Raw genomic sequence first — 20,152 nt, 5'->3', positions numbered from 1 at the left:
GTGCCTATGTTGTAACAGAGTGTTTCGTTAATTTCTCCATTTACTATATAGCACAGGATTTTTATTCTATATAATAAAAAGCATTTTACTCGAAAACTTTGGGTGATACAAAAAAACAAAGGTTTCATTTGGATTTAGATAATAAAAATTTATAAAGATCAGCTATCAACGTATAAAAACGTTTTCAAAAAAAAATTCTTTTGCCTGTGTAATTAAGCTTAACTGAACCTGTTATTGTTGAAGGCCTGCCTCTTTTGTATTTGGTAATTACACTTAACTGAAGCTGTTATTCTGAAGGCCTGCCAGATTTCCATATGGTAATTTTACTTAATTGAAGCTGTTATTAAAGAGGGCCTCTCTGTTTTCTGCTAGGTAATTTTACTTAACTGATGCTGTGAAGGCCTGTGTGTTTTCTATTTGGCATTTCTACTTAACTGAAGCTGTTATCATTGAAGTCCTGCTGTTTCCTATTTGGTGATTTAAGTGGAGCTGTTATCACTGAAGGCCTGCCTGTTCTCTATTTGGTAATCTTATTTAACTAAAACTTTTATCACTGAAGGCCTGCATGTTTTCTGTTAGGAAAGTTTACTTAACTGAAGCTGTAATTATTGAAGCCCTGCCTGGTTTCTATTTAGCAATTATACTTAACTGATGCTGGTAGCATTGAACACCTGCCTGTTTCCTATTTGTTAATTTCGCTTAACTGAAACCATTATTATTGAAGGCCTGCCTGTTCCCTTTTAATTAAATTAAGGTCTATTCTATAATTTGGGTTATCTGGAATGCTTATTAATCAAGACCTACCTGTTATTATTGCCCTATTATTGAGATCTGATATCTTACTCACTCTGTGTTGTAATTAACTGAAATTGTGATTGCCAGTGACCTATCTGGTTCAGAGGTATTTGTATGAACAAAGTACTAACAGGAAATGAAACATGAAGGCACTTGGACCCAAACCTTTCACCTTACATCCCTTTATCCATAATTACAGGTTTCACATCCACTTGCACTCAACATATTCGTTCTGAATATTTGGTGTTGACAACTCAGACACTCTGCAATTTGCTTCCTGTCACATGTGATAAGCAACTTGATTAACTTGCTTCTTCTAACTTCTTTACCTTCCTCATTTATCTTCTAGACTTACTTGTATGTAATGGAGATGACATGTCTTACCTAAAATATTCCACAAAGGTTTCTACTAATCAATAAATTAATAAAATTTGCAGCATATATAAAAGATAATTACAAATGAAAGCGCAATAAATAACATTACTTGAGATTCAATCTTGGACATAGATAAGTAACAATTCACTGTTCAGTGACTTCCATACTTTCATCATACACTTCTTCAACTCAGTGCAGCTGAACTGGTTGTGTACAGCACACATTGCCAGGAGAATGAGGTTTCAAATTAGGATCAACCTTGACGATTGTATACAGATCTCTGCAGTCCATGATTTTCACCATAATTATATTGTTATTAAGCTTTTCATGTAACATGTTTATAAGAAACGTAAGAGTCAAAGTGACCATCCAATAAAATGTCGAAAGGCATTTCCTAAATTGCTCTTCTCAGTTGTTGGATATTTCTCTTATATAACACCTAACTTAGCTGGAAGTATTTACTCATATTACCAGTTGCTATCAAATAACAAGTCAGAGTATTAAAATAGCACTTTATTGCCTAATGTTTATTTCGTGTTTTCAATAATACAACCAACTGGCAAAAAAATTGTCTTTATTGTACAGTACAGTCTACTCTTCCAGTGTAGGGCAGTCTTCATTACGTTACGCTGTCTCCTGGTCCTTGATGCGACTGAGCCACAGCCTCAACAGCATTTCCCTGCACAGAGAGGACACAAAAAATTAGTTTTACCTGAAGTTCGTTAAACTGAATCAAAAGCAGATTACACAAACCCTGTCGCCAAGTTTAAATACTGGAACCACATGTTCTTTTTCTTCTTGTAAAATAAGAAGGTGTACTAAACTGATATAACTTTCACTAATACATGCATGTCCTTTTTCCTCTCTGGAAGTACAAGTGATCTAATTTATTACTGAAGCACAAGGAAACTATACTTCGCTACATGTCAATGTCAAAATATTCATACATCACTCAGTGACAGTTTGGCACAATGATATGAGCAGAAAACTGTTGGTAATTTAATTGTTAGAACTCCTCATATTGTATGTTGAAAGTCACTCGTTACATGTCATAATTGTGTGAAATGAGCGAGAAGGTAGGGTATACATTATTAAACAACATTTCACAATGCTCATAGTCTACAGAATTTTGGAAATTAATTTAGCTTAGTAACAGAAAGCAATTCTAATTTGTCCTACTATATTCTAAAAGCTCTGTAACATATATCAATCAATGGAATCGAAAAAGTTATCTACAAGAAATATTCTTAGTTTTTTAGTCAGCTTTGCTAATTTCCAGATGCTCCACTACCTGCAGAATTAGTAGAACCAAAATTGACTTTTTAAGTGAAGTAATAAAGGTCATTTTCATGTATAGTGCTGTAGTTCTAACAGTAGTAGACAATGGATAATTATTTACAATAATGCCATTATAACTATATTATCTCACCACAGAAGACTCACATTATGAAAGAAATATTTGATGCAGTATATTAGTATGTTACATGAATTCTACTTCTTTCACAAACAATGTATTTTGTACATAAATTTATATTTATGACAATTTGTCAATTTTTCATATCTATAACATATACTAGAGATTCCACATAGCGGCAATCATGATGTTAATTATAGTTGTAGTCTGTTTACTAGAAGCAAGAATGATTTTAATATAGAGGTACATATCTGACCTATATATTGATAAAGCATGCTGTTTAACCTATATAATCTGTGATACAATGCACAGATTAAAAAGAAGACAAAAAAACTCCAATTTTACTTAAGAAATAGATGAAAAGTTATTAATACCTAAGAGTTTCAATAGTATTTATGAATATATAAATTCTTCACAATGCTCTGTGGCTCTCTCTTTATTCAAGAATACTGTGACACTTCTGATTTTTCTTTGTTTTGATTGTTTCAGTGTTTTGGGTAGCCCAAAATATTTTGAAGTGAGTCTCTGTGATGAGATATAATGACTGTAAAAGATGAGTACATGCAGTGATGTGAGTGGAGTGATAACAGAAGTGAATGTATGTGCAAGAGTTATAACACCAGATTTCACTGCTTTCTACATAATTGATAAACAAACTTGTTTACATAAAATATGATCTACTTTCTGTGTACTTTTGTCTGTCTGGAATTTACCTATTTAAGTCGCAATTGAAGATGATGAAAAGATGAATAAAAATTGTGATTATTAATTTTCACACATGTATTACAGTCAACTTCTTCCCTTTATCGAATTTGTATTCCTTCCACAAAAACAAGAGGTCTCAATTAGAAGAAATCAAATTAATATTTAATTGTATCATTGTACCTATATCTCACATTACCAGTGTGAGTATATTAGTATACCAACTAGTATACTAAAAACTACATTGATAAGAAACTGAATTTCATGATTTTGTGGTTTAAGCTTTTCCTTGGGCAGTGATTGCATCATAATATATGATAAGGAAATGTATATCTGCTATCTCTAAGAAAGAAACTAACAGTTCAGGCAAAGCACTAAAAGAATTCAAAGATTTCTTTCAATATAGGTGAAGTTCCTCAAATATATCTGAAACAATGGTAATTAATATCGGAATTAATGACATTCTGGAAGTACTGCCACCTAAGGAGCAACTATAGATACCTTAATATGTCTATTTCCCAACAGAAATCATTGATGCCTACAGAGAAATAACCCAGAATGAAACTGAAAATTGTCGACAGATAATCTCTAGAAGCAAAACTGGAAGAATACTAAAACTGTGCTACTTCAAGACATGGGAAGGAAACCAAATAACTTTATACCTATCAGTACCCTGTCATAGTCAATTATATTAACATTAACTATACCGACAAAAAATTTCCAATAAAGCTGAATAACATGAAATGGATGTAGCAGAATGAGTATTTACAATCTGTAAAAAAATTATACAATAAAGCAATATGTATCAATTTTCACTTTGTCTGGAATTTTGAAATTATGATTCAGCCTTCGACACAATTTCAACAAAAATCTGTACTTGAAAGCGTTGATAAACATAGCAGTGATTCAACATATTTAAATATTCTGAAGACTCCATACATCGATGCTAGAGTGTTCATTAGGTATCATCAGGATAGCTGACAATGCAGAGTTCATAGATATGCCTCATGGGGGGGGGGGGGGGGTGATTCACACCACCAAAAGGAATCTCATTAGTTTCAGAGGAAATTTTTAGGAACCTTAAAATGCAAAAACAATGTTAATTACTGATATCTGAACAGCTTTCACTATGTGAACGTAATTCTACTTTTTACTTTGGAGAACATGAAATTACATGGGAAAAAAAAATAATATTTGAAAATGCACATTGGTCATAATGACGAAGTACAGAAATTTGTACAAAACGACTATGAATTCACAGATAAGTTGACGAGTTTCTGTATCAAAGGAAGCCTACGACTGAATGGACAGAAAAAGAAATAGCTTGAAGTGAACGTTGACTGTAGGCTTTAGGTAATATAAACTAATTTTTCGCACCTAAATGTCCAGTCTGTCGAAGAGAGTAAATTAAAATGAATTCGATAAGTGGTCATCACTTACAGCTACGAAACATGGGCATTTAATACGAAAACTACTCAAATTTGTAAGGATCCTCAGCGAGAGATAGATGAGTAATAGGAAGACAGGAACACGAAGGCCAATGAGGAGAGATTAGAATGGGAGACGCAATAACGACTGTATAGGAATTATAAGTGAGGTGGGCAGATGGAAAGGGCAGATAAATTGATGGTAGGTATACCATCGAAGTTCTGTAATTAAACTGCGTAAGACAAGAAAGGAAGAAGGCAGCACCCTTATGGATCGTGGGTGTAAAAGGTTAGAAAACGAGCAGAATCAGTATGCTTATAACTCCAGACCGTATTGACTGATGAAGGCTGAAGCAGTATTTTGTCCAACACTGAATGCTGAATGGCTGATAATGACAATCACGTTGTTATACATTATACACCCATGTTTTATTAATGTAATGGTTACTCTATCATGCCAACTTCCTGAAGCTAACACAAACAAAAAATTGTCTAAGCCCACTTATCATAGTCATCCTGTCTTGTACGATTATGCGCTTTTAACCAGTTGATAATAGAATCTTGAAGTTGCCATTGTTTCGCTTATTCGGGCATAGACCGTCTTCCATGGGCACAAAAAATACAATCAGTTACAACCATCTTGTTCAACTTGTTCTTAGAAGGAATTTTCAGTAAGAGTAAGGATGATTTGTTTTTCTAAAAATAATTATCACATCTTTCCAGCGTAGCCCTCTTTTAACGATTTATACTTTTCTCAAAGTCTAAGTTTTTCAGTCGTTCCCAAAGTTAAGAAGCGTCAGAGTTTCTAAAATACGTTCTTGTGTAATTTATGACCTAATGCAAGCTGAAGTCATCTTTCCGAGAAAAACGAAATCGCAGGGACCCAAGTAGAGCCAATGTGATGCACGGCATGGTCAAACAGCACTTTCCTTTCTTGCTGAAGTGATTCGTTATCAGACGATCGTTTTTCCATTCTCTAGCGGTCCACGCATATAGCATCTTGCGCATTCCAAACAAATTGTCGCTTACTCTCAGTCCATATTCTTTACTAATTAGACTATTCATCCCATACAATATATTCTGTAAGTCTTCTTCACCTTCACCGAAGATAGCAACGTCATCAGTAAATCATATGATTGAGATCTTTTCAGGCTGCATTTTAATCCCACTCCTTAACCTTTCTTTTATTTCGGACATTGACTCCCTTTTGTAGAAAATGAACAGTGTGGCTGAAGGACTCAATCCCTGTCTTACAGTTTTTTAATTGGAGCACTTACTTATTGGTTTTCCAGACCTATTCTTTCCTCTTGTACATATTGTAGTATTTTACATGTGTTTCCGTATAGCTTATCCCTATTTTCCTTAGAATTTCGCTCTTCTTGTACCATTTCACATCACTGAACGCATTTTCAAGGTCGACAGATCCTATGAAAATATCTTGGTTTTTCTTAAGTCTTGCTTCCATTATCATGCGCAACGTCAGGACTGCCTCTCTTGTGCCTTTACCTTTCCTAAAGCCAAACTGATCGACATATAACACATCCTCAATTACATTTCCCAATCTTGTGCACACAGACATTTATAAAATGCCGTTTTATCATGAAAAATATAAACTGAAGTACCTGTCTACACCCTCATGGACTGTACAGCTTCGTGCAAATTCGTTTGACGAGAAGAGCGAAGTCTGAGATTTCTATATTTATTTTCTAAGTAACTACGTCATCCGTGCACCCTATCATGAGCGGATGTTTAGGCACCTTCAAATTGATTGATGCAGCAAGTATCTGCTGTCACTGATAGCGGTGGATCACCATAGGCCAACTTCATTTTTAAATCATTCTCGCCTCATGTGTTTCTATCCAAATGCAAAACCTGTATCACTAGATGAGAACGCATATTTTTACCTCAGCTGAAACGACTTAACACAATTCGCTATAGTGTTTGCCAAATCCAGTCAAAACCAGTTAATGAATCTATGTTGTTATCTTTTTAGTACCACATAATCGATGGTTGTATATGATGTTAACACAAACATGCGTTAATAATGATACCAATCTAGGAATATGAGCACTCATTTGTCATCCTCGCCTAGTATCGTTAAATCACAGCTCTAAAAATAAAAAAGGAATTTTAAAAAGAGCTCAAATGTTTAGTGAAGTGATTTGTCTAAAAGTGAAAAATAAAGTAGATTAGAGAAACATTTGATGCGCCTTTGATAGTCACTCAAAATCATGTACAGCAAATGAGGCATGTCAAACGATTCTCTTAATCTATTTTAATTCTCACTTTCAGACATATCTCTTCACTACAAATTTGGTCACTTTTCAAAAATTGGTCACTTTTTCAAAATTCCTCTTTATTTTCAAATAGGTTAAGAAAGCATGAAATATAGTATAATTAAATCTCGACTGAGAAAATATGTCACTTCTGACAGCTTTATGCAAAATTCTTGAAAAATTAATGTATTCAAGAGTAGCATCACGTATTTGTAAAAATGAAGTAGTGACAAAGTGTAAATTTGGTTTTTAGAAAGGCTTTTCAACAGAAAATTCTATATGTGCTATCACTGATCAGATATGAAATGCATTGAATAACCGAAGATCACCTACTGGGATATTTTGTGTTCTCTCAAAGGGTTTTGATTGTGTGAATCATTAAATTCTTCTAGATAAGCTTAAGTATTGGGGTATGAGTGGGACAGTGCACAAATGGTTTAATTCATAGTTAACTGGATGAATGCAGAAACTTGAAATTAACAGTACAGATAGTCTGCAAAAAGCAGCAGAGTCCTCTAACTGGGGGGCTATCAAGAATGTTGTCCCACAGGGTTCAGTCTTGGGTCCCTTATTTTTCTTAATATATATTAAAGACCTGTCTCTCTGTATTCATGAAGATGTAAAGTTAGTTCCTTTTGCTGATGATACAAGTATAGTAATGACACCCAAGAAGCAAGAATCAGCTGAGGAAATTGCAAATAATGTGTTTCAGAAAATTATTAAGTTTGTCTCTGCAAATGGACTATCACAAAATTGTGAGAAAACACAGTTTATACAACTTTGTACAGTAAATGGCATAACACCATTGATAAATATTGACTGTGGCTGGAAGTCTGTTACTAAGGCAGAATACTCAAAATTTCAGGTTGTGTGTGTTGATGAGAAATTGAATTGGAAGAAACACATACATGATCTGCTGAAACAGTTAGGTTCAGCTACTTATGTTATTGGGGTTATTGCAAACTTTGGCGATAAACATATCAGTAAATTAGCCTACTATGCCTATTTTCATTCACTTCTTTCATATGGCATCATCTTTTGGGGCAATTCGTCATTAAGAGAGAAAGTATTCATAGCACAAACGTGTGTAATCAGAATAATAGCTGGAGCCAACCCAAGTTCACCTTCAGACATTTGTTTAAGGAACTCGGGATATTCACAGTACCTTCCCAATACTTTTATTCACTTATGAAATTTGTCATTAATAACCCATCCCAATTCAAAAATAACAGGAAAGTGCATAGCTACTACACTAGAAGAAAGGATGATATTCACTATTCTGGATTAAATCTCACATTGGAACAGAAAGTGGTGAATTATGCTGCCACAAAGATCTTTGGTCATTTGCCAAATAGTATTAAAAGTCTGACAGATAGCCAACCAACATTTAAAAGCAAATCAAAAGAATTTCTGAAATACAACTCCTTCTACTCAATAGATCAATTCTTAAATATGTAAAAAATTAATTATTTTGTGTAAAGAAATCCTATGTTAAAGTAACACAATCCACATCATTACGAAATGTCGGATTCACGATCTATGTAACAAGCATTAATGTATGTATGTATGTATGTATGTATGTATGTATGAATACAGAACAAGAAAAAGTGGAGAGATTTAAATTTTAGCAATAATTTGATAATTCATTATTTTTTCAACATCGAGAAAGGACTTCCCAATTCCTACACCAATTTAGCTTTTTATGTTCAACATAGCTAAGCCTTGAAGAGATGAACGTTTTGACATTACTTATCCATAGCTAGCAGCAGGTTTCAGTTTTCCCTCAAATCTTTAACTAAGTTTTTCTTAATTATGCTGACAGTTTTCAAGCAATTAAATCTTCATTTGTAAAGTTAAACCTCACACTGGTGGACTGGATACCCCATTTGTCTCTTTCCCACTCTTCGTTTGGCTACGAAAATTTGAACAAAAGTTTTCCCTCAAATGGCTGCTAAAATAGCTCTTACGTTCCCTGATTACTTTCAACCAATTAAATCTGTTTTTGTAAAATAAGACCTAATGCTGGTCAATTTGATACCCTATTTGACTTTTCCCACTCCTTGTTAGGTTATGAAAATTCGGAAAAGTTGTTGTATAATTTCTAGGGAGTCTTGTTTTCGTTCCACTCAAACAGTTGTTGAACAGTCATTACGCAGTTCTACAAAGTCTTCATTTGCATTTATAGTTGTTGCTCCTACTTAACCATTTTTTTAGTCACCAGTCTTACGACTGGTTGATGTGTCGCACCATGAATTACTCTTCTGTGCCAAACGTTTCATCTCAGAGTAGTCCCCAAACAGCTACAGTTGCCTCTAGTACCATAGAAGCTAGAGCCAGATGTCCTGTCTTCCTGTTCCTTCTTCCTACAGTGTTTTCCAGATATTGCTTTGCTTGACTATTCTGTGGAGAACCTCATCATTCATTACCTTATCAGTCCACCTAATTTTTAGCATTCTTCTGTGGCACAACATCTCAGATGTTTCTATTCTCTTCCATTCAAGTTTCCTCACAGGCTATTACTCACTACCATAAAATGCTGTGCTCCAAAGTCACAGTCTCAGAAATCTTTATCAAATGAAGTCCTGTGTTTCATACTGGGTCCTTTTTTCCGGTGCTGATCTGTTTTTATGTCCACCTTGCTCAGCTCATCATGGGTATTTTGTTTCCCAGTTCTGATGTTAATGTTCTCGCTGTTCTCATTTTTGCTAATTCTCATTAATTTCGTCTTTCGTTCGTCTACTTTCAATCCATATTGTGTACTCATTACATTGTTCTTTCCATTCAGAGATACTGTGATTCTTCTTCACTTTTTCTGAGAATAGCAATGTCATCAGTGAGTCCCATCCTTGACGTCTTATCGCCTTGAACTTTAATCCCACTCTCGAACCTTTCTTTTATATCTCTCATTGCTTCCTCGACTTGCATATTGAACAGTAGGGTCGAAAGCCTACTTTTCAGTCTTACACCCTTTTAAATTAGAGCGCATCACTCTTGGATTTCCAGCCATATTTTTCCCTCTTGGCTACCCAGCTTTCTCTATACGCTAATTCTATTTTTCTCAGAATTTTGAAAAATGGTTCATATGGCTCTGAGCACTATGGGACTTAACATCTGATGTCATCAGTCCCCTAGAACTCAGAACTGCTTAAAACTAACTATCCTAAGGACATCACACACATCTAAGCCTAATGCAGGATACGAACCTGCGACCATAGCTGTCGCGCGGTTCCAGACTGAAGCGCCTAGAACCGCTCGGCCACAACGGCCGGCTCAGAATTTTGAATATCTTGTACTATTTGATACTGCCGAACGCTTTTTCCAGATCGCCAGTCTTGCTTTCATTATAAACAGCGACGTCAGAACTAACCCTCCGGTGCCTTTACCTTTCCTAAAAGCAAAATGATCATCGTCTAACAGATCCTATATTTTTTTCCATTCTTTTGTATGTTATTGCTGTCAGCAATTTGGATGCATAACCTGTTATGGTGATTGTGCTTTAATTCTCGCACTTGTCATCTCTTGCTATCTTCGAAATTGTGAGGACTATTTTTACCCGAAAGTCTGTCGGTACGTCAGCCGTGTCATAGATCCTACAAACCAAAGTGAATAGTCGTTTTGTTGACACTTCTCCCAGTGAATTTCGAAATTCCGATGTAATGTTACCCATTCCTTCTGCCTTATTTGATCTTTAGTCCTTCAAAGCTTTTTTTTTTAAATTCTGATTATATAGTACTGGGTCCCCTATGTCTTCTCTGTCGACTACTGTTTCTTCTTCCATCGCGTCAACACGCAAATTCTCCCCTTCGTGGAGGGGCAATCTCTCTACCTACCCGTCTCTCATCTGCAATTAATAGTGGATTTACCATTTCATTCTTAATGTTACCACCCTTACTATGAACAGGTTATTATTAATATCATGCGGTCCTATTAACTGTTATATTCCATAGGTTAGGTTCATCATCATCATCATCATCATCATCATCATCTGGACAAAATGACGTGCTGTGAGCCGAACCTGAAATCTGGCTGGCTCCTTAGAGCCAGTGGTACGCCGACGATGTCGGCCCAGTCCAAGGCAGCGTCCGTCTCTTGCAAAACGTCTAGCGGCAGCCGCTTTTCCACAGGCTCGATGAACGCCATCTGCAAGAGAAGTGTCGTGTGCGGGGTTAGCGAAAAGAAAATTTTGAGTAGCGTAGGCTACTGATTTAAACAATATAAAACGTATGAAATTTAAAAAAGTCTCCAGACTAAACATTAGGCACGTTTTATGTTTAAGCGAATAGTGGACACACGTTTTGGAACAAGTTGTAACGAAGTTACATGAGGTACCTCTGTGGCTCTGCTATATCGAACAAAATACATACAGCGCGAAACGTGTTTGTGAACGAAGTTTATCGTTGCATCACGACGCTCACAATTGATAACACAGGAAAAATTACACTTTCCTCTGCACTCGCAAATAGATATGGAATGATATTCGTACATTAACAGAAAACTTACTAAAGGTAAAAGAATTATAATAATTCCAAAAAAAAGGAAGCGCGCATAGTGTTGATGGAATTTCAAATATACACACATCAAAAAAAGTAAAAAAGTTTTGCATCACCCTGCTTCCCAGAACTCCTGAAGATAGACGCTGACTGTGGATATTATATCACAGACACAGTCCCTTTGACTGTTCAGAGATGTTATTAAACCCGCCCAAAGATGTAACCATTCATGCACAAGCAACGCCTATTAGACGGAGGGGGTCCGACAACCGATCAGTTCCAGTCACTCCACCAGGAAAGAGGTTCACGGCTCGTGTTGTCTGTAGTTCAACCATGCCTAGACGGTCAATACCACGATTCGATAGCGTCCGCATTGTTACTTTGCGCCAGAAAGGGCTCTCAACAAGGGAGGTGTCCTGGCGTCTCGGAGTGAACCAAGGCGATGTTGTTCGTACATGGAGGAGGTACAGAGAGACAGAAACTGTCGATGACATGCCTCGCTCAGGCCGCCCAAGGGCTACTACCGCAGCGGATGACCGCTACCTACTGATTATTGCTCGAAGGAACCGTGACAGCAATGCCACCATGTTCAATAATGCTTTTCGTGTAGCCACAGGACGACGTGTTACCACTCAAACCGTGCGCAAAAGGCTGCATGATGCGCAACTTCAGTCCCGACGACCATGGTGACGTCCATCTTTGCAACCACGACACCCTGCAGTGCGGTGCGGTACAGATGGGCCCAACAACATGCCCAGGATTGGCATCACGCTCTCTTCACCGATGAATGCCGCATATGCCTTTAACCAGACAATCGTCAGAGACGTGTTTGGAGGCAACCGGGTCCGGCTGAAGGCCTTAGACACACTGTCCAGCGAGTGCAGCAAGGTGGAGGTTCCCTGCTGTTTTGTGGTGGCATTATCTGGGGCCGACGTAGGCCGTTGGTGGTTATGGAAGGCGCCGTAACGGCTGTACGATGCGTGAAACCCATCCTCCGACCGATAGGGCAACCATATCGGCAGCATATTGGCGAGGCATTCGTTTTTATGGACGAAATTTACCCCCTCCCCCTCCGCCATGACTTCCTTCAGGCTAACGACATCGATCGACCAGAGCGGCCAGCATGTTCTCCAGACATGAACCCTATCGAACGTGCCTGGGATAGATTGAAAAGGGCTGTTTATGGACGACGTGACCAACCAACCACTCTGAGCGATCTATGTCGAATCGACGTTGAGGAGTGGAACAATAAGGACCATCAGTGCCTTGATAAACTTGTGGATGGCATGGGACACGACGAATACAGGCACGCATCAATGCAAGAGGACGTGCTACTGGGTGTTTAGGTACCGGTGTGTAAAACATTCTGGATTACCACCTCTGAAGGTCGGGCTGTATGGTGGTAAAACCTGCAATTTGTCGTTTTCATGTGCAATAAAAAGGGCAGAAATGATCTTTATGTTGATCTCTATTCCAGTTTTCTGTACAGGTGCCGTAACTGTCGGAACCGAGGTGGTGCAAAGCTTTTTTTGATGTGTGTAATTTGATGCGTTGTTCCTTCTTAATAGCTGATGTCCTTCCTGACGTTACTAATGAACTGTTGACATAAGGAAATTTTCCATATCAATTAAAATTTGCAAATGCTAAATCTCATTACAAGAAAGGTGACAAGAAAGCTTAAATAAGTAATGTCCAATTCTCTTAGTAACGCCGTTTTAAAATGTCCGAAATAGTCATGTACTCAAGAGTAGTCTCACATTTAAGTAGGAACAATTTGCTTAGAACATCACAGTTTTTGTGCAAGAGCTGAGAATGATATTTACATACTCACTCACCAAATATTGTAAGTATAATATCGCCAAATGGTATTTTTGTAATGTTTCCAAGCCGTCGGGCTGCATAGATACCGTTACTCAGTTAGAGAAATTTATGTTTTATGTAACTGATTGCTTTACACACTACTGGTTTGAATCACTCCTAACAAACAGAAGGCAAGATGTTGTGCTGGTAATTCAGTGTCGGACAGTGACAGGTGAGAAAATTTCAGTGTCTACTTTCATAAACCAGAATTGGTAACTTTTGAAGGCGATACAAACTTTATGATAAATCGCATTTCAGAGGAATCTACGCGGGAAATTATTATGATGTTTTTCAAAGAATTATTAAGATGTTCTCCTACAACAGACACTCCATTTGAAAGACAATCAGTGTTCAGTTCTGTACAAGAGTAATACCAATACTTGACGTAGTAGATGAGCAGGAGTTAGTATACAGACTAGAACGTTCGTAATTTTTGGGTGTATATATCTATGAAAACTTCAACTGGAAGGAACATCTCACTCTGCTGCTCAAAGAATTAAGTTGAGCCACTTTTGCTCTTGGAAACAGACGAATCACCCTCCTGAAATGTTTTGCAGTATTTCCACTTAACAATATCTTATAGAATAATTTTCTTGGGGAACTCGTCCTTTAGAAAGAAAGTACCCATTGAACAACAGCGAGCAGTAAGAATAACGTTTGCTATTCATCTGCCATAGTCATGTTGGTACCCCTCCATGGAGTTCGCCATTTTAAATACATTATCACAATACATACCATTATATTCGCTAGCGAAATTTGTCATAAAAAATACGTTACACTGTGAGAAGAATACTAATGTCCATGTATACAACACTACAAGAATAAAATTACTTTTATTATTCATTATCAAAGCTGTCGGTGACTCAGAAAGGAATTCAATATGCAGATACAAATATTTTTGATCGTTTTTCCCGGAAACATAAAATGCTTCAAATCTAACAGAAATTACCCAGATAAACCAGTATTTTAAACTCTATTCACATCATTTCAGTAAAAGTACCGTTCAAATTATGTATTGAACATATAACCAATTAACTAAAATACAGTCACACTGTTCTGGTACAGCTCAGTAGACAAAAATACAAAGTGTATAAGACGGTGCAGGGTTTGTGGATGTATACTGTATCATTATAATCAGTATCAATATTCTTCACACATTCTGTAAACAAACTAGTGATCCGCTGTTACATATAATTACGCGAGTGTTGCAGTACTCATTCCTTAAAACTTTTCCTTATGTGCTACTGTTCTTACTCTCTTTTGTGTTTGCTCGGTTGACCTTTAACCTTTAAGTCGAGGAACGCTTCGTGTTAGATTATCACGGAGTAGTAAGTCTAGTCAAGCTTGGTTGATACCCTAAACGAGAAGATTACATGTGTCACCCCTATGTTTACGTTTATGTGTGCAGGGACCGTATATGGTAACTGGGTCATTAAACCTGCCAAGATAATAATTTCATACCAGGAGTTATCATATGCCACACCAATTTCAGCAGTCCATTAGTTCGGTGTATTAAAGCAGTACAGTAGTTTCGTATCTACTGCTACTGATGAGGTATTCAACTGACCAAGATACGGCCCACATTTTCACTTGTCATCGATGTAAGATAAATAAACGATCCAAACAACGATTTATGAAGCTGCCAAGTCTACTACCTGGGTTGGCTACAGGCGACGGCAGTTCTTTGCTATGAAGTGATGAGAAAATAATGTCTACGAGACATTTGTTATTTATTTATTTAGTTATTTGCATTTATTTCAACTACCAAGGTTAGTGAATTCAGGTACTCTCTTATAAATAATATTATAATTTGTATGTTACATGAGAAACATATAGGCTGTTAAAAGAAGTATTCCATGTTTTGAGATGTGGTAGTATGGGCCAAATAAAGACAAAAATCTCGAGTTCATATGGGCTCCAAAATGCACACATCAAGAGCTATGAGTTCTTGTTCATCTTCGTTACTGTGAAACACATTTCTTCTAATGCAAGCACAGAATTGAGTAAATAAATCAGAACACATTCCTCTATTATTGTCTGTGGATATAGCATGCAGTCAATATTTGATAACGTTGTTACTGTACACCGTATCCACTGTTCTGGATAAGTGTAGCGCATACATTAATTCTAGTGGAACGTCTGTCTTTTGATAAGTGTGTAAAATGCTTTTACATTGTAGTTTTATCACTGTACATACCAAAGTAATGGAAGTCTATTATGTTACATGGGAAATGGCTCGACTTTACTTCTTCTTGCCAGAAAATCACTTCTGCCATTTCTCCTGTATAATAATAAGCTCCTATTATGCTAGCGTCTACAATGATAAAACTACAGTGTAAAAGATTTTTAGAAACTTATCAAAGCACCTACGTTTCATTAGAATTCATGTATGCAGAACACCTACCCATCGTTTCCAGAAACAGCACTACCACGTGTTTACTGCATGCTGTATCCGTGTATCGCAACAGAAGAATGTGTCCACATTTTTTAATGCATTCTATAGAGCGTTCGTAATAGCAAAGAGCTTGCAGTAGAAAGATGTGTTTCACAGTAGCGAAGATTAACAGGTGCTTATAGGTCTGCAGGGATGCAGTTCTGAGACCATGTTTGATCGATATTTTTGTCTTGTTTTGGTCTGTACTACCACTTTTCAGAATAATGAATACTTTTTTAATCCATACATTTAACATATATATACTGGATCGATTTCAGTCAAACTTGGTACACATATCTCTTAGTGTCAAACAATAATCGCTGTTGAGATAACAATCACCTATCGTATTCAGGAGATATGACGCCACAAACAATGATATGTGTGAAAACTGCCACCTTGTGCATGCATGACTTATGAATTTATTGTTTTTGTACTACTAACTAAATAAATTTCGCATACTGTATCCAAGTGGGTAGATTTGACACCTCCATGTTTTTCTCATGTTTAGCTTTATGTTGTTTGCTCAACAGTAGACTCACCCAAGAATTTATTTACCATAGCTCATGGACGTGTAACTAGAGACATTGTTTATTAACAGATACTGAGTTAAATAAACATTACAGAGAAATTATATTTCGCACACCATGTTTCTTAATTTGGATACTATACTTATACATTTATTCACTTTGCATATTTTCTGTAAATAATAAAAAATGTTAGTAATAAATAGGTAGAATTTAAGAAATTTCAAACTTATTAACACTGAGCAGTTTCCTAACCATGATCTTGTAGAATGTGTGTGGTCAGATGTAAGAGAAACATTTGGGAGAAGTACAGAAGGAATGCGTGAAGAAATAAGTTGACCACTCATAGGAGGAGATGTAAGTAGTTGGACAAGTTTAGCGGGTGAGATGGAAGGAAGAAAATGGAAATAGAGTGCGACAACAAAAGCGTAGAGAACAGAGCTACGCCGATTAGAAGAGATAAAGCCTCTTCCTGATCTAGAATGCTGAGTGGGTTTGGATAAGATGCAAGTTGCTGGATAATTTGTTCTATAGGCGTTTGGGTAGAATGGAGAAAGAGATGGAGAATAATTTAGTATCGTGCAAAGATCTTGTACATATCCAATTGGGTATTACAGTTGCAGAATGGTGACAGATATATGAGGAAAGGTATTGTGAACACGACGAATGAACCGATGAAGTAAAGAGTTCATGTGAAAATCTTGCCGCGTATCCGGTCACACCATACCTCTCTGAGTAAAGAAAGTATTGATGTGATCAAACAACCGAATGTTACGCGTATGTTACGCATGCGTTATCGCTAGCTCGAGTCGTCTACAGTTGTCACCATTTGTCCGCCGCTTTCAAGTACATCACAATAGTAATACTTCGTTGGGACTAAAGACAGGACTTATTTTTGTTGAATCTGAAATTTCTAAATTTTTGGACTGCATGTAGGCAGGTTATAAAAACCCTGAGAGCTGCAACTGTTTGTCTGCTCACTCCAATTAAGATGCTCTTCCAAAATTTGCCCATGATCTTTTTGATGAAGCAGTACCTGGATACGGCTGAGAAAATATCCGCAGATTTCCTTTCGGTGAGATAAGAGAATGACCTGTGACTTCTTACGGTTTAGTTTAAAACCCAGGATTCGACACGCTGCTGAAGAAAGATCGCTATTCATAGATGATTTGGATCCAACAATGTTCTTAGGGCTTTCACATACACAGAACTGGATACCGTCACATGTACGTGATAGCCGCAAGCCTGAAGTGTAAGCGAAATACCGTTGATAATACAACAAGGAAAACAACGGACCAAGGACGAAATCCTGACGACTCCAAAGAGCACTGGTTTTTTTTATTTTTTTATTTTTTATTTTTTTTATTTCTTTTTTTTTTTCACGATGACTTCTTTGACCCACAGAGGACTCGATGTCTGGTTTGGAGGTAGCTGTATTGCACTGTTTGAGAAGTTCAGCTGCTTCATTTAAATAAGTAATATATCGAAATAAGCGGAAGCCTTGGTGACATCAGTGTTAAAATGGTCACTTTACGACTTTTCAGACCGTGTTTGATGTAGTTAGTCTCTTTAAGACAGGTGCTCCGCTATGGTTTTTCCTGAAATATGATTGATCTTAATTGTCGGCGTTATAAGATTTTAGGTGACCTGTCAGCTGTTCGTGAATAATGTACTGTAAGACTTTAGATACTGCGGGTAATGTGCTGGTCTATAGACGCATGGTGATTTTGGATACTGGTTGAATTAACTTATGCCTCTACTCAGTAGGATGTCTAATACTATCAAAAGAGAGAACTTAGATAGTACTATGTTAATCTTTTCAATTATACCTGGGCTCATTCCATCATTAACTAATTCCTCAGAGCTTCTCATGATTGCATTCCGTATTATGTTTGTAGAAATACGCTTTAAGAAAATCGCGTCTGTCGAGGAGGAGCTGTCTTGTAGCTGATAATTTATTGAAATCTGAAAACTGACTGCTGTTGAGAAAAATTCACTTAATTCGCCTGCAGCGGCTTGGAAAACAATATTGGATTTCGCTTTTCCTAAGCCGATGCTGTGCAGTATTTTGCAGAGTGCTAGAAGATTTGGCAGCTGAGCGAGCATGCGTCATTTTAGCTCAACGTACGTTTTGCTTTGATTTGTTTCGCACTTCCTATGTACCTCATATAGTTCCGGGGTTGGATTTCACTTGAATCTTGTATGTGCGCAATCACATATATTCGTTATCTATCGTAATTCTGTAGTAAGACATGTAGCAAGAGCTCCCTTTACTCTGATGCAACGTTTACGGGCATGTCTGGGACAATGCAGTAAGTCTGCAGACTTCACGGTCTAATTTTGGCTCACTACTTATGTCCTGCCATTGCGTATCTGAACCCTCCTTTTGAAAAGACTCACTATTTACTTGTTTTGAGTTTCTCTAGCTGATGGTCTGCTTTGAGCATATTAAGAATATCACATCATAAACAGAAACTCCTGAAGCAGAAGACTGAGTGACGCGAATTACTTCATCGGTTCTCTTTCTTGCTATCATATGTTCAATGGTCTAACCGTATGGCTTTTAATGGGTTGACCCCTGAGATGTAATACTCATTTTTTAATGTGGAACGTTCTCATTAAACTCTCTACAGAGCGAATTTAACTGCACTTCTGTATTTCTGTATTCAGTACATGCCGGTACTATGACACTAACGACGCAAGGTTGATTGGAAGGACGATAAAGCACAAACTGTGAGTGGTTTACAGATTAATCCAGTTAAAAATTTATGATCAGATACATATTACTCCGGGAAATAAGTACTCTACTTCGCTTTCACCATTTGAATCCGATGTACGTAGCGTCTCCGGTTTTAAATCAGAGCGGACATAACGCAGACACATTCTGAAAAAGACGTGGTCCCAGGAGATTTTAGTCAGGGTAATACATGTCAGATCCTGGCAGGAAAAAAATTGCCAATTCGTTAACGTAACGGTCGGCGTTCACTCCGGCTGTGTGACCACTTTCATCCCTAAAAAAATGAAACGCGATTATTCAACGTGATGACACCGCGGTCCGCGCTAAACGTTTCAGAACAGAAGTGTTTGTCGTGCAGATTGCACCAGTAACGTAAATATTTATTACCAGCTGTCATTGCTTCACAGTTCAAGATGATTCGCGAATCGCCTTTTTTTATGAGAATGGGCACTGGGATGAAGTCGGCTTGTGCATATGTCAAGGACAGGAATATATACAAGAAGCACAGCTGCTAAAAAGAGAAAACTGGTCATCTACTGAAAACCCCATCAGTTAAGTATTTCACGTTTCAACCAACCTGTCTCTTATTCAGTATCAGATTTTCCTGTCCTCTTTCTACTCGTTGTTTACATTCGCTAATAAGTAAATCATGTTTATCTAACGGATACATTCTAAATCACACTGATGATTAGCTCTCTAAGTCGAGAGGTTTGAAAGGAAGTATTTAAAACGCTTCATACAACATTTGCCCACTGAATTATTGAGATTTGACCGGATACTTTCTTGGTGTGTGACTACGCTACATAAAGAATATTTCCTCTAAATTTCGTGTTTCTAGGACCAGTGATTTTTGGGCCGAGTTGCGGAATCGGAGATATTTCATGTGCAAAAAAACTGCATAGTGACTTCACTCACATAGTGGTTGAGCTTAGCAAAAATATTTATTAGAGGGCGCCGACTTAGATAATGTTCCGTCTACAGCTTTAACCTCCCCCCCCCCCCCCCCAACACACACATACATACACACACACACACACACACACACACACACACACACACACTTCCCACCACAGCAACACTGACAACTCCTTTATGCGTCAGGTGCTGTCCTGTTATCT

General features: G+C 37.2%; 1 protein-coding gene across 2 annotated transcripts in view; it reads right to left on the bottom strand.

Annotated features, from left to right (window-relative positions):
- Positions 1 to 1,668: 1,668 nt before the first annotated feature.
- Positions 1,669 to 20,152, bottom strand: part of LOC126094600 (neuroendocrine convertase 1-like) — a 484,920-nt gene continuing 466,436 nt past the window's right edge. For both annotated transcript variants that reach the window (XM_049909072.1, XM_049909073.1), the window contains exons 14-15: positions 11,005 to 11,129; positions 1,669 to 1,849 (exon numbers count right to left, since the gene is read on the bottom strand). In XM_049909072.1, the coding sequence (XP_049765029.1) occupies positions 1,795 to 1,849; positions 11,005 to 11,129 (180 nt within the window). In that variant the 3' untranslated portion in view covers positions 1,669 to 1,794. The remainder of the gene's footprint in view (positions 1,850 to 11,004; positions 11,130 to 20,152) is intronic.

Source organism: Schistocerca cancellata, chromosome 8 (genome assembly GCF_023864275.1).
Source record: "Schistocerca cancellata isolate TAMUIC-IGC-003103 chromosome 8, iqSchCanc2.1, whole genome shotgun sequence".
Taxonomy (NCBI): domain Eukaryota; kingdom Metazoa; phylum Arthropoda; class Insecta; order Orthoptera; family Acrididae; genus Schistocerca; species Schistocerca cancellata.
This window is presented reverse-complemented; position numbering and strand designations above follow the sequence as displayed.